A 12,584-nucleotide genomic window follows, 5' to 3' on the forward strand; every position below is an offset into this window, starting at 1 on the left:
ACTTTTGCTTTGTGGAGTGACTGCACGCACAGATAATGGGTGATGCAGTAGAACTGAATTCACTCAGATGAGGAGAGAAAAGAAATACCTGACACTGTGCAGGCAATGTTGCACCCAGGAACTATGCCTTGGGTAAGGGGAAGATGAGGACTATGCACAGGCTCTTTTCCCAGATGGTCTCAGTCCCTGCATGCTTCTGTGTGATATCCCCGTGCCCATGGAATTCTAGTGCTTCAAACATGTTCTGTTCTGTTCACAGAGCACAGCAAACTATTTCACCGGATGCTCAACTGAGGAAATGGAGTTCTCGTTCCAAAACTGGAAATAAAACGGTCTATGCCAGACTTCATTAGAGACGATCTGTGATATCCTACTAAGTAAGGGATTTTCAGGAGTTATTTTGACCATCTCACACTTTTATCTTATGCTCCGGCTTTGGGACCTACTCCCTATATAAGTAAAGATTTCACTGTTGTTTGTATCTGTGTTCTTACCAGCTCAACAGGAAACATCACAAATGATTAACTTTCTTCATGTACCCTGTTCTCTGAATTCTTTGTCTTACTGAGATACGTATCTGCAAATGCCTCTCTAGCACCTATCCAAGGCAACAATTCTTGATGCACTTTATGAATACTTCATAGGTTGTGACGCTGAGAAAATTCTCCACTCAATACATTACTGCAGCATCACACTATGCATATGTAAAAACAAAGCCTGCTGAAATAGTAATCCTCCTTTCCATAAATTTTCTCCTCTAGCATTATTGTTACACACTGGCCTTTGTTGCCACTGTTTCATTTCTTAATTGTATTTAGGATGATTCTTCTCAGAGATACACTTTGCCTAGTAATATTATTTCCCAAAGAGATATGCTTTCTTGTATTCTTGAAACACAAGACCTTGTGGTCTTCCTTATCTCTGACAAAGAGATGTGAACTAAAATGTATTTCTCTTATATCAAATAATCCAATACTCCTTGCTCCTCCACAAACATCCAGGCACGCTCCAACCTCAGGTCCTTTAGGTCCTTTAGGTCCTTTAGGTCCTTCAGGTCTGTCGGGAATTCCCTTCCTCCAGATTCCTGCATGGCAAGCCCTGCAACCTCCTTTAGTCTATAAATTCACCTTCTCAGTATGGTGAACTTAAAATGTCAATGTTGTAGGGGCATCTGGGCGGCTCAGTCTGTTAAGCATCTACCTTCAGCTCAGGTCACGATCCCAGGGTCCTGGGATCTAACTCCAAGTTGGGCTCCCTGTTCAGTAGGGAGCCTGCTTCTCCTTCTGCTATTCCCCCCACTTGTGTGCTCTCTCTCTGTCAAATAAATACATACATACATACATACATACTTAAAAAAAAAAGTCAATATTATCTTGCTGGATGTGGGCCACATTTATTAATTTTTCAACAAAAGACAAAAGTCTGAATTTGTAAGTAAAATGTCTCAATTTGTATAGTTAGCTTGGGTTTTTATTTTTATTTTTTTAAAGATTTTATTTATTTATTTGACAGACAGAGATCACAAGTAGGCAGAGAGGCAGGCAGAGAGAGAGAGAGGAGGAAGTAGGCTCCCAGATGAGCAGAGAGCCCAATGTGGGGCTTGATCCCAGGACTCTGGGATCATGACCTGAGCCGAAGGCAGAGGCTTTAACCCACTGAGCCACCCAGGTGCCCCTAGCTTGAGTTTTTTAAAAAAACACTATGGTCTGGGACGCGTGGGTGGCTCAATCGGCTAAGTGTCTACTTTGGGCTCTAGTCACTATCCCCAGGTCCTGGCATCAAGTTCTGCATCCGGCTCCTTGCTCAGTGGTGAGCCTGCTTCTCCTCTGTCTGAGGCTCCCCCTGCTTGTGTGCACTCCCTCTCTCCCTCTCTCTGGCAAATAAATAAATAAAATTCTTTTTTATTTTTTTTAAAGATTTTATTTATTTGACAGACACAGATCACAAGCAGGCAGAGAGGCAGGCAGAGAGAGAGAGGGAAGCAGGCTCCCCGCTGAGCAGGTTGCCCGATGTGGGGCTCGATCCCGGGACTCCAGGATCATGACCTGAGCTGAAGGCAGAAGCCTTAACCCACTGAGCCACTCTGGTGCCCCAGTAAATAAAATCTTTAAAAAAATACCACCACCACCACCATTATGGACCTATTAAACAAAAACCATATTAATATTACACTGTGGTTGCCACCCAATGTATTACTATACATTTTATATGTATAACACATTACTCTATACCCTTTTTAAATCAGCCATCTCCAATCACATCAATCCTGTCTGCTATTCAGTCAAAATCATTCACGTATTATTATTGACTAATACGACAAGGCCTCTGTTATTACAGAGCTAGTTACTTCCTTTGGAGGGGAAACCAATGACTATGTAAACTTAAATATATACATGGTATAAAGAAAATACCATCAGATAGAGTTACATTTGCTTAGTTTTTGCAATTCTCTTCTAATTTTCATAGTATTTATCACTTTTGTGTCCAGATTTTAGGTACAGGGTGAAGAATAACCCCAAGAAGATTTAAAGTATATAATAAAGGCTGTACATTTTTATAATGTTGTTCTTTCAATCAATTCACTCAGAACTAAACACTGGCAAAACAGACATTGGATTTTAGGAAGAGGTATCAGCTGTCCCAAAACACATCACATCCTCTTGCTAGAATTAAGCATTATTTTTCTCATTAGAGGAATTTTGGCTGACAGTGTTTGGTTCTCAGTGTCTTCTCATGTGACAGCTACCTAATGCAGTGCCAAACCACAGCTCTCTCCCAGCTCTAGCGTGGCGGGAGCATGCTTCCTCTCATCTGCCTGGCTCTCCCTGTTCAGTAGCACTTGATGAAGGGTTTGGATCTGAGCTGCCACTTCCCACCCCATTACTGGGCTAAGGCTTTGCTCATCTGATCACAAGTAGTAGTTCGTTTTGCAGTCATTTTCTTCCTTTCTTCTCTTCTCCTTTTATTATTTTTTCTAATAGATTTTTCCCTCCTCCTGCCCTTAGGTTTTTCTAAAGAAACCAGAACAAAGAGGTGGAAGCAAAGGTAAAAGGCAGGTTTCCATCAAACTCATGACCTAATTCTGTGCTTTTTGAACATGAATCACCACAAAAAGCATATTAAATGGTGAAAAGAAATTCTAGCTCTACTACTGACTTGCTCTGTGACCTTAGTTTACTTCCTCTCTCGGCTGCAGTTCTTCATTTGTAAAATGAGCATACTGAATCAAGTTATCTTTCTAATAGGAATATATTACAATTCTAAAGGGTCTGAGACTTACTTCCTACTCTCAACCAATTTAAAATCTAGCATGGTACATACAGAATAGAGACGTAAAACATTAACGAGTCAGAGTAATAAGACTTCCAACTGTCACTGGCAAGGGACTGAATCTAAATTTTCTACATAGCATGAAGTTGAACTCTTTAAGGGTTGAAACCAAGCAAAAAAGCTTTAGGAAAGATTTGAATAAAAATATACAAACTGATTTTCTTATATGAAATATATGAAATTAGTCATTTATTAAATATACTGAGCATAATGTAACTTCTTGACAAGACAGGATCAACATGATTAGGAAATCATTATTGAGAGTGTGATTGGTGTAAATAGCCCAGGATTAAAATGGACCTAATCCTAGCTATGGTGCTGGAACTTACTTTTTTTAAAAAAGTCTTTTGAAAATAGTGTGTGTGTGTGTCTATGTGTCTACATAAATGACATGGGTATATATCCATATTTGTATAAAATACACACCTGTGTCTATTTGGTGGGAAGAAAGAGATATTTCCTGTTCTGGCTTGAACACGAGCAGCAGCGTGCGGTGCTGCATGACACCTGGCTGCCAGGCTCTAAAGGGCAAATCTGCTTCAGACCGTGTGGTTTTCTCTTGTAAATCAACTTCGCTGTTAACTTGCTACAGTACTGGAAAAGCCCAATGCTCATTTCTCAAACAACAATAATATAGAACCCCGGGCACCTTCTCATCAACTTACACTAATTCTTCTCAACGACTTACTCTTCAGTGAGGTGTCACCGAAAATGTGGGGCTTTGATGTCAGGTCTGGGTATTAATGACAGATCTTCCATTTGCTAATTGTGACACTTTAGATAGGCAAGTTAATTTATCATTTTGTGACTCTCCTCAGTTACACAAAGGGATAAAAACATCTGTCATATGCGGTGGCTGTGACTCAAAATGAAACAATGCATAAAAACTATCTACTAATTGGGAAAAGCTGTTAATATTCTATTCCCCCAAAACATTTGTTCATGGAAAGAAAAAGAATTTCTCACTATTCAAAAAAATTTCCAGTATTTCAAGGCCCTATGTTTCTTACTACCAGATAATAATTATGCAAATGTGGTATGAGGCCACAATCTTCTTCAAAGCTCTCCTTAATTTTGGACTTGAAACAAAATTTCAGGCATAAGCGATAATAAAAGTCATATCTTTGTAATTATGAAGAATTTGAAAGTTCTGTTTAAGGCACTTTGACAGCTTAATTTCTCATGAACAATTATTTCTTAAGTTAAAAAAAAAAAATCAAAAAACAAAACAAAAAAAAACCTTGATTACTAGAGCAACACTGTGAGGCAAAAGCATGATAGAATTACATCCAGGAACTGCTCCTGCTATTCCACCTAAAACCCATAGTAACAATTTACCTATCTTCAATTAAACAGATGCACTAAAATAACATTTTAATGAGGAATCTAAATAATTTAACTAGTCAGAAAAAAATTACTACTAATGTGTTTAATGAACAAGTAAATAAAGTCACAAGGTTTTAGAGCCAAAAGAAACTTTAAAGACTATCTAGTAAAACTTCTACCATAGGATTTGAAAGCTACTGAGTCGTTAATGGGAGCTTGTGCAAGCCTATTTGGCTTAAATGCAGAAAAACTTGATAACTGTCAGAAGACACTTTTTGGCCACTGTATCCAGCTGGACTGAACAATCACTCACGAGACAGACTACTTAAAAATGAAAGAACACACACAATCTTTAGTCTTTTGTCAGCTATACATGGCCTTCCAATGTTGTGCCTTTGTTGAACTTCCGAGTGAATCTTATACAAAGGTTTTATGGTTTAGTCAGTTGAATTTTTAAATTTAAAAGTATACTCTCAAAAAAGCCATGAAGTTTATGAAATACAAAGTTGGCATAAAGTTTAAAAGCTGTAACTATGAAACTAAGTGTCCATAATTCTAAAGAAGTTTAAGGTTGTTTTTTTTTAACATCTTGAGTCCAGTCAGAGGATAATGGAGATGAGTCATTTAAGTTAAGTGAGAATTTAGATTAGTTCTAATTAAGAAAACAAGGTAAGGGAAACAATAAACATTTCCTTCTAGGCAATCAGTCCAATTCAAGTGGTTATCAAAGACGGTTTTCAGACCAGCAGCATCAAGCACTACCTGGAACCTTACTAGAAACGCAAATTCTTTGGGCCCACCTTTAAGCTACAAAAGCAGAAACTCTGGGAATGGAAATCAGTGTTTCAACAAGCCCTACATGATTCTGATACATGCTAAAGTTTGAGAGCCACTGGTTTAGTTCATCAGGGTGGAGAGCAAAGTAGAATCTCAGGGTAGAAAGAATTTAGATACAAATATACTCTGAGGTCTAGGTCTTCAGAATCTGAGCACAGGAAATTGGTACAAAGTGACAAATTTCACAGTAGGCATGTCGACATAACTACATAATCTATACAACCATGTAACACAAGAGTATTACATATAATATGTATAATAATATGTAATATATAAAACTATGTATTGATCTTAATTTTTATTATAGTGAAAAGTAATTAACAATATTTATGATTACCTTTAAAAACATTTTATTGTGTATTTATTTTTAACTCACTCTCATTTGCTGAACAGACTTTGATCATCACTAACCCTATGAGGAAATCACACTAGGAAATACTGTCCAATTATTGAAGCTTAAATAGGAGGAGTGATTTTTCTAAGATACACCTGGCTAAGGAGTAGCTGGAATTGAAATCCAATATTCCTGAGGCCAAAATCAGGATCTTCCCCAATATCACATTGTATCATATTATTATCATGCAAAGTTTTTTCTGATTTCTTTTACTGTGGAAAAATACATATAAAACTTGATTATGTGGGCACCTGAGTGGCTCAGTTGGTTAAGCTTCTGCCTTCGGCTTATGTCATGATCCCAGGGTCCTAGGATCTAAACCCAAGTTGGGCTCCCTGCTCGGTGGGGAGTGTGCTTCTCCCTATTCCTTAGTCCCTCCCCACAACACATTCTCTCTCCTTCTCTCTCTCTCAAATAAAATCTTTTAAAAAATTGATTCTGTGTTTTAAAATGAGCTATAGAGAGAAAGCATTATAAGAATAAAATATACAAAAATTACTTTCACTCTAAACTATAAAAATCAATAGATAACTGATTAATTATTTTCACAGATCTCTTCTGTCCTTTGAATTTAGCAGGTGACCTGCCCGTAACTTTCTCAGGATAAAGATACAAATCCTTGTGCACCTTCATATTTCTCACTATGTAAATCTCAAGAAAATATACCTTTAACAAAGTATGCAATCCTAAATCAATACAGCAAAGGTAATAATGAACAGCGCTCCTAAGTGCACTAGGAACAAGTACAGTATAAATAAATGCTCAGAAAATACATGAAAAGTTACTGAGAAGCACAGATAAATGTCAAGATTTTTCTACAACAGACCAACCTAGAGATTCTCTCCCTTTATCATCTCAATGGTTAAAGGTATGCTTTAAAAATCTATTCCTGGCTTCTGAAAATATACTCTCACAGGAAATGCACTTAGTAACTAGTGGACTCAGCAGAGAGCTAATCCATCTAATCTTAAAACTCAGTAAACATGCACACATCCCTTTCCACTGGTTCTACCAAAACAGCCTGCACTAGGATTTGAAAACTTCTTATTCTGCTCTAAAAAGGTATAGAGATTATTAAAGTGATTATTAAGCCCAGTCTAGAAGTGATTTTTTAATATGGGCCAGCATGGATTCCCCATTAGAAATAATGTTTTAAAAGCCAATGTCCAGTGTCATATTGTATGTCAATTATACCTCAATTATAAAAAAGTCATTCTTAATTTTTTAAGATTTTATTTATTTATTTGACAGAGGGAGACACAGCGAAAGAGGGAACACAAGCAGGGGAGCAGCAGAGGGAGAGGGAGAAGGAGAAGCAGGCCTCTCACCAAGCGGGGAGCCCAACGCAGGGCTCAATCCCAGGACCCTGGGATCATGACCTGAGCCGATCGCAGACGTCTAATGACTGAGCCACCCAGGCGCCCCAAGCCATTCTTAATATTTTTTGAGAATTTACAAAAAAAGGAGGTAAGTTAGTATTCAGAGCTATACAGCACACATACCCTCTAGGAACTAACATTCTTCCGTTCAAAATTTGAAGCTACACATAGAACTAGGGCTACTTCAATCTCATCTCAATTTTATTATAATTTTCTACAACTTTTTTCCTCAAAAAAGTCATGAAGAGAATGAAAACAAATGTGACACTACGCATTTCTGGTTGTCCATCATTAAGGGACTTACTAAGTAAGATGAAGGTCCATTCATTCCATAGAGTACTATACCACTCTCAACATTGATATGGAATGATTACCAAGATTAAGTGTAAAATAAAACAAGGTGCAGAGCAGCGTATACAATAAACTTATCTTCTGTTAAAATAGGGAACTCCCACAGTACATAATGTTACTTGTGTATGTGAAGAATATTTCTGGAATGATGCATAAGAAACTAGTAACACTGACTATATCTAGCAAGGGGAAGTGGGTGGTTGAAGGATAAAGGTGTGAGGGACTGTTTTATCTTTGCCTTTTGAATTATGTACCATGCCCAAGTATCATTTATTCAAGAAAGGAAAAAAAAAAAAAAAAACCTCCTTCTTTTGCTATTCCCTATGTTGAATTGCTAACTCTTAATTTTCTACGTTCATCACTTCTTTCCTGGCAGTGTATAATCAATATATAATGGTACCTTTTCAAGTCAAATCAATAGCCACTTAGCAGTGGGTCCCTAAGGTACATGGCTTCTATATGCCTTTATTTATGACAGCTTTTAAAAGAACACTAAGATGAGATTGCCTGTAGATTCCAAGACTGCTATGTGGAAACAAAGTTGAGATCTAAAAATATTTTCAAATTACAACCATAGTTAACACTTTTTCCTCAATAAAAAAGGTCATCTTAGAACTAAAGTTTTGTGTCACCTTCAAGTCACATTCCTATGATTATGAAGACCCACTAACTCACTGTGAAAAGCATATTAGGATGGACAGATATGTTTTATAAATTCACTGAATAAACATTATGTATATTTTGTTTCTCATGAAGAAAAAAGAAAAAAACTGAAATACATCCACATTCCTACCTTCAAAGATGTGTCATCAGTCAATAGTGCAACTTGTTTTTCTGAAGCTTGCTTTTCCACATACCTAAAATTTTCACCATACCATATACCAAGAGAGAAAATTAAACATTCTAAAGATCTGAATATCATATAGGAAAAAGAACTACTTAGGTGGTCACATTCTTTCATTTATTCTCAAAAATAAACTCAAGATAACAGTCATGGTTTAATGGTAATTTCTAACTCCTTAAATCAACCAGACTTCATAATCTAAGGATCAAATCATAAACAAAAGTCATAAATTCCAGAATCAGGAAATGTTATTTATAAAAGTGACTCTGGAGAACCTGCAAATCATGTCCCTTTGTAAAAATATTTTTCTTTATGCTAAAATTTCAAATCCAACAAAGAAATCTCACAAGCAGAAACAGAGGATTTTATTGTGCTCTAAATAAAAAGGTTATTTTTCTTTTCCCCACTTCAAAAATAGCTAGATCTGAGATCCTTTATTTTACCCCAACCTCTATTATAAGATGTGTTAAATATACACTTCTCTTTTTACCTCCTAAATGATGGAAGACGTCGGATGTTTTCACATTGATTATCTGATAAAAAATTTATTCTTCTCTTGGCTTCTGGGAGATTACAGCATAGAACACTGAGGGGCTGGGAGTAGAAATGTTCTAATAGAGAAAGCTGAAAAAAATGTGAAGATTAAAAAAAATGTGAAGAGTAAATATATTTGTTCTATTTTGGCAGTAAATCTTTTGCCCTTTGTTACTCACTTTTAAGGTTTTGTTTTTCTTTTAAACAGTAAAAGTATGGCACTAATATATCTAATAATGTCATAATAACACTGCAAACAATGCATAAATCATTCTGTATCTTTAATACTTTAAGATTCTGATATTGTGGACAAGATCAGAAAACTGTAATCTCTGAAGTATAAACCAGAAGAAACTAATACAAATGGACAGATTAGCTCTCTACAAAAGCAACGTACTTACAGTAACAGTAAATATTATGGGGATGGGACTGGGGTGTGGTCTCAGAGTCTAACAGAATGCCCAAATACTCACAAGAAAACACTCATCTAAAAACAGTGAACAAATCTGGTCTGCTGAATAAATAAAAACATTACAATGGTAGAAGCTTTGCCTACTGATAAAAAAGAAAAATGAAAAATGCAGTATGGCTAAAGAAAATATATCTTTTTAAACTGAATTTTATTTCATGAGAAAAAAATGCTACAGTATCTGGTAGTAAGTGTTATAGTAACTAGAATGCTGTGGTCTCTATAGTACAAGGGGGAATGATTTTCCAGATTCTACTGTAATTCCTAAGATATATCTCACAAGACTATCCAAACGTTAAAAACTCTAAGCAACCTTCTCATGACCAATTTGGTTTAGTTTTTATACCTTAATACCAGAGAAACAGTTCCCTAGATATGGGACACACACATTCTTGGACTGGAAAATAGAATTTCCCATTACAAATGAACAAATTAACAAGCTGGCTTATATATTTGTATTAAGGTATTCAAGCTTGATCCTTCCTGGGTAAACTGATAATGAACTTCTGAGCCTATAGAGCTGAGGACTAGATACCCAAGGCTAGAGGAAATCCTCTAAAATAGTTCATTCTGGAGGAAATATAAGGTTGTAAGGCAAAGAGCCAGCCTAACTAAGAAACAAACACCAAACAGAAAGTAATCATTCGTGCCAAGTGCTAAATTATTTATGCACATATTAGCAAAATCACATTTCTTATATTTTCCAGTGATATTGTGATAATATTTATTCAGTGTTAACATCACTTTTTAAAAATCAAAAAAGTAAAAACCAAACATGGAGAAGGAATGGGAGGAAGTCACATGAGTTACAGTAGAGCTGTAAGTTAAGAACCCAGTATCACTTCATTACTTTGTCCAAGTATGTTCTCAACATCTAGGTCAACTAACAAGTTGGTTAACATATTCATCCAATGAGGGAAAACTTAAACATATAAAGAATGATTATATGCCCTACTGTACCTCCTACAGAAATCAGGGGACTGGGGTGTGGTCCCCTGATTTACACAGGACTTACACAGGACTTACACATATTTCCTACCGATGATTAAGAAAACTGGCCAAATGGGGTCTTAATGGCTCTACCACTTATTACCTGTGTGACCACGGCCATGCTTCTTAACCGGTTTCTTCACATACAAAACTGAGGGTATTAGTACCCACTAATGAAACAATGTAAATACTTAGTATGTGCCCCGTATACAAAAGAGGTGCTCAGTAAATTATGAGGAACCTATAAAATCATCTAATCTGATCCCCTATCTTATAGATGAGAAAACTGAGACCCAGACAGATTACATAATTTGGTTATAATGTCCTCTTCTTCACTTGCTTTCTCAATTTGGGCGCCTGGGTGGCTCAGTGGGTTAAGCCGCTGCCTTCGGCTCAGGTCATGATCTCAGGGTCCTGGGATCGAGCCCCACATTGGGCTCTCTGCTCAGCAGGGAGCCTGCTTCCTCCTCTCTCTCTCTCTCTGCCTGCCTCTCTGCTTACTTGTGATCTCTCTCTGTCAAATAAATAAATAAAAAATCTTTAAAAAAAAAAAAAAGAGACTACAGTTTCTATTTCCTAAAACTCTTCTCCTGACTTCAGTGTTACTCTGTTTTCTATTGCTTTTCCTTATTTAGTCTCCTTTTCTATTGCTCTCTCATTAGCTTGCTGTCAGGTTTTAATCTTGGTCCTTTCCTCACTCCTCTGGGTGATGCCTCATCCTCATTACCTGACTTCACCCACCACCTTTTAATGATAAATCTTAAATATATCTTTTTTTTTTTTCCCAGATCTTTCTTCTGAGTGCCAAATCTTTCTATCCAACATACCCGAAATTAACCATATACAAAAAGAAACAAATCCTTTTCTAACTGGCTCTTCACTTTATATTAACATGTATACTAAATAAATGGTACCAACCTCCAATCCATTTGCCAAGCTAGAACCTGTGTGTGTCACCTATGCTTCTTTCTGCCACAACCTATCATCCACTTAATCACCAGGTTCTGTCGATTCTAGCTCAACCTCTCAATCTGTTTCCTCCTCTCTCATTCCACTATCACTACCTTAGGTTAGCCCTTGTTTTATCTTGTCTAGAAAACTGTAATAGTCCTTAAACAGATCTCTCTCCCTGTACTGCTCAGCCTTTACCTAGAATGCACTTCCCATTTTAACCTGGTGAGCCCCTATTCTTTACGCTATACTTCTGTTCTCCTATGGACTCTCTAAGCACGTTTCTTTCATAGCACTGATTATTGAGAATTGTAATTATGAGTTTCCTCTTCTGCCTCCTTCACTAAATAAACAAGCAATTTGTAGAACGAGATATCCTTGTCCTCTCTTAAAAAAAAAAAAAAAAAAAGAAAATTCCCTTTCTCTGTAACCCACAAATATTAAGAATCACTGGAGTGCACAGGAAAGGATGGGAAGGAGCATAGATCTTGGCTTACAGTAGGCTCATAAATAAATACTTTTGAGTAAAGAAATGAATGAAATAAAATGTATGAGAGAGGCCAGTCAGAAATGTAGTATTTCTCAGTATCACTTAATTTCACACATTGGTAAGGTAAATGTTTTGTTGCTTTAAAATTCTCTTTTTAAAAAGTCACGTTGAGGTGCACCTGGGTGGCTCAGGTCATTATCTCAGGGTTCTGGGATCAAGCCCCAGTTGTTGGGATTCCCACTCAGTGGGGAGTCTACTTGTCTCCCTCTCCCTCTACCCTTACCCCTGCTCTCAAAAGCACACACTCTCTCTCTTAGATAAATAGATCTTAAAAAAAAACAAAAACAAAAAACCTCAAGTTGAAAAAAAGATACGTATTAGCCATAAGAGAGCACTGTAGTTTTATATGGAGGAAAAATACATATGAAAAATAATTTATAAATGCTAAGGCACTACACAAATGTGAGGTATTACCATATTGTACTTCTATACTGAATATTACAAACATACTGGTTTTAGGAAACTTGACAAAACTGGCATGTATTTATAATGATTATACTTTGCTAAAGTATTTTAGGTAGTTGCCAAGAGAAGGAATTAACTTTTAAATAACTGGATAATGGAGTCCTTTTTTAGATTAGAACAGATGTTATGAAGAAGCTGAGTTCACAAATTTTCTTCTGGCAATT

The 12,584-nt window shown here is 36.6% G+C and overlaps 1 protein-coding gene across 2 annotated transcripts in view; it reads right to left on the bottom strand.

Annotated features, from left to right (window-relative positions):
- Positions 1 to 12,584, bottom strand: part of ORC3 (origin recognition complex subunit 3) — a 63,198-nt gene that overhangs the window by 27,072 nt on the left and 23,542 nt on the right. For both annotated transcript variants that reach the window (XM_044245952.1, XM_044245962.1), the window contains 2 exons: positions 8,952 to 9,085; positions 8,411 to 8,474 (listed from right to left, as the gene is read on the bottom strand). In XM_044245952.1, the coding sequence (XP_044101887.1) occupies positions 8,411 to 8,474; positions 8,952 to 9,085 (198 nt within the window). The remainder of the gene's footprint in view (positions 1 to 8,410; positions 8,475 to 8,951; positions 9,086 to 12,584) is intronic.

This window comes from Neovison vison, chromosome 1, assembly GCF_020171115.1.
Source record: "Neovison vison isolate M4711 chromosome 1, ASM_NN_V1, whole genome shotgun sequence".
NCBI classification, from domain to species: Eukaryota; Metazoa; Chordata; class Mammalia; order Carnivora; family Mustelidae; genus Neogale; species Neogale vison.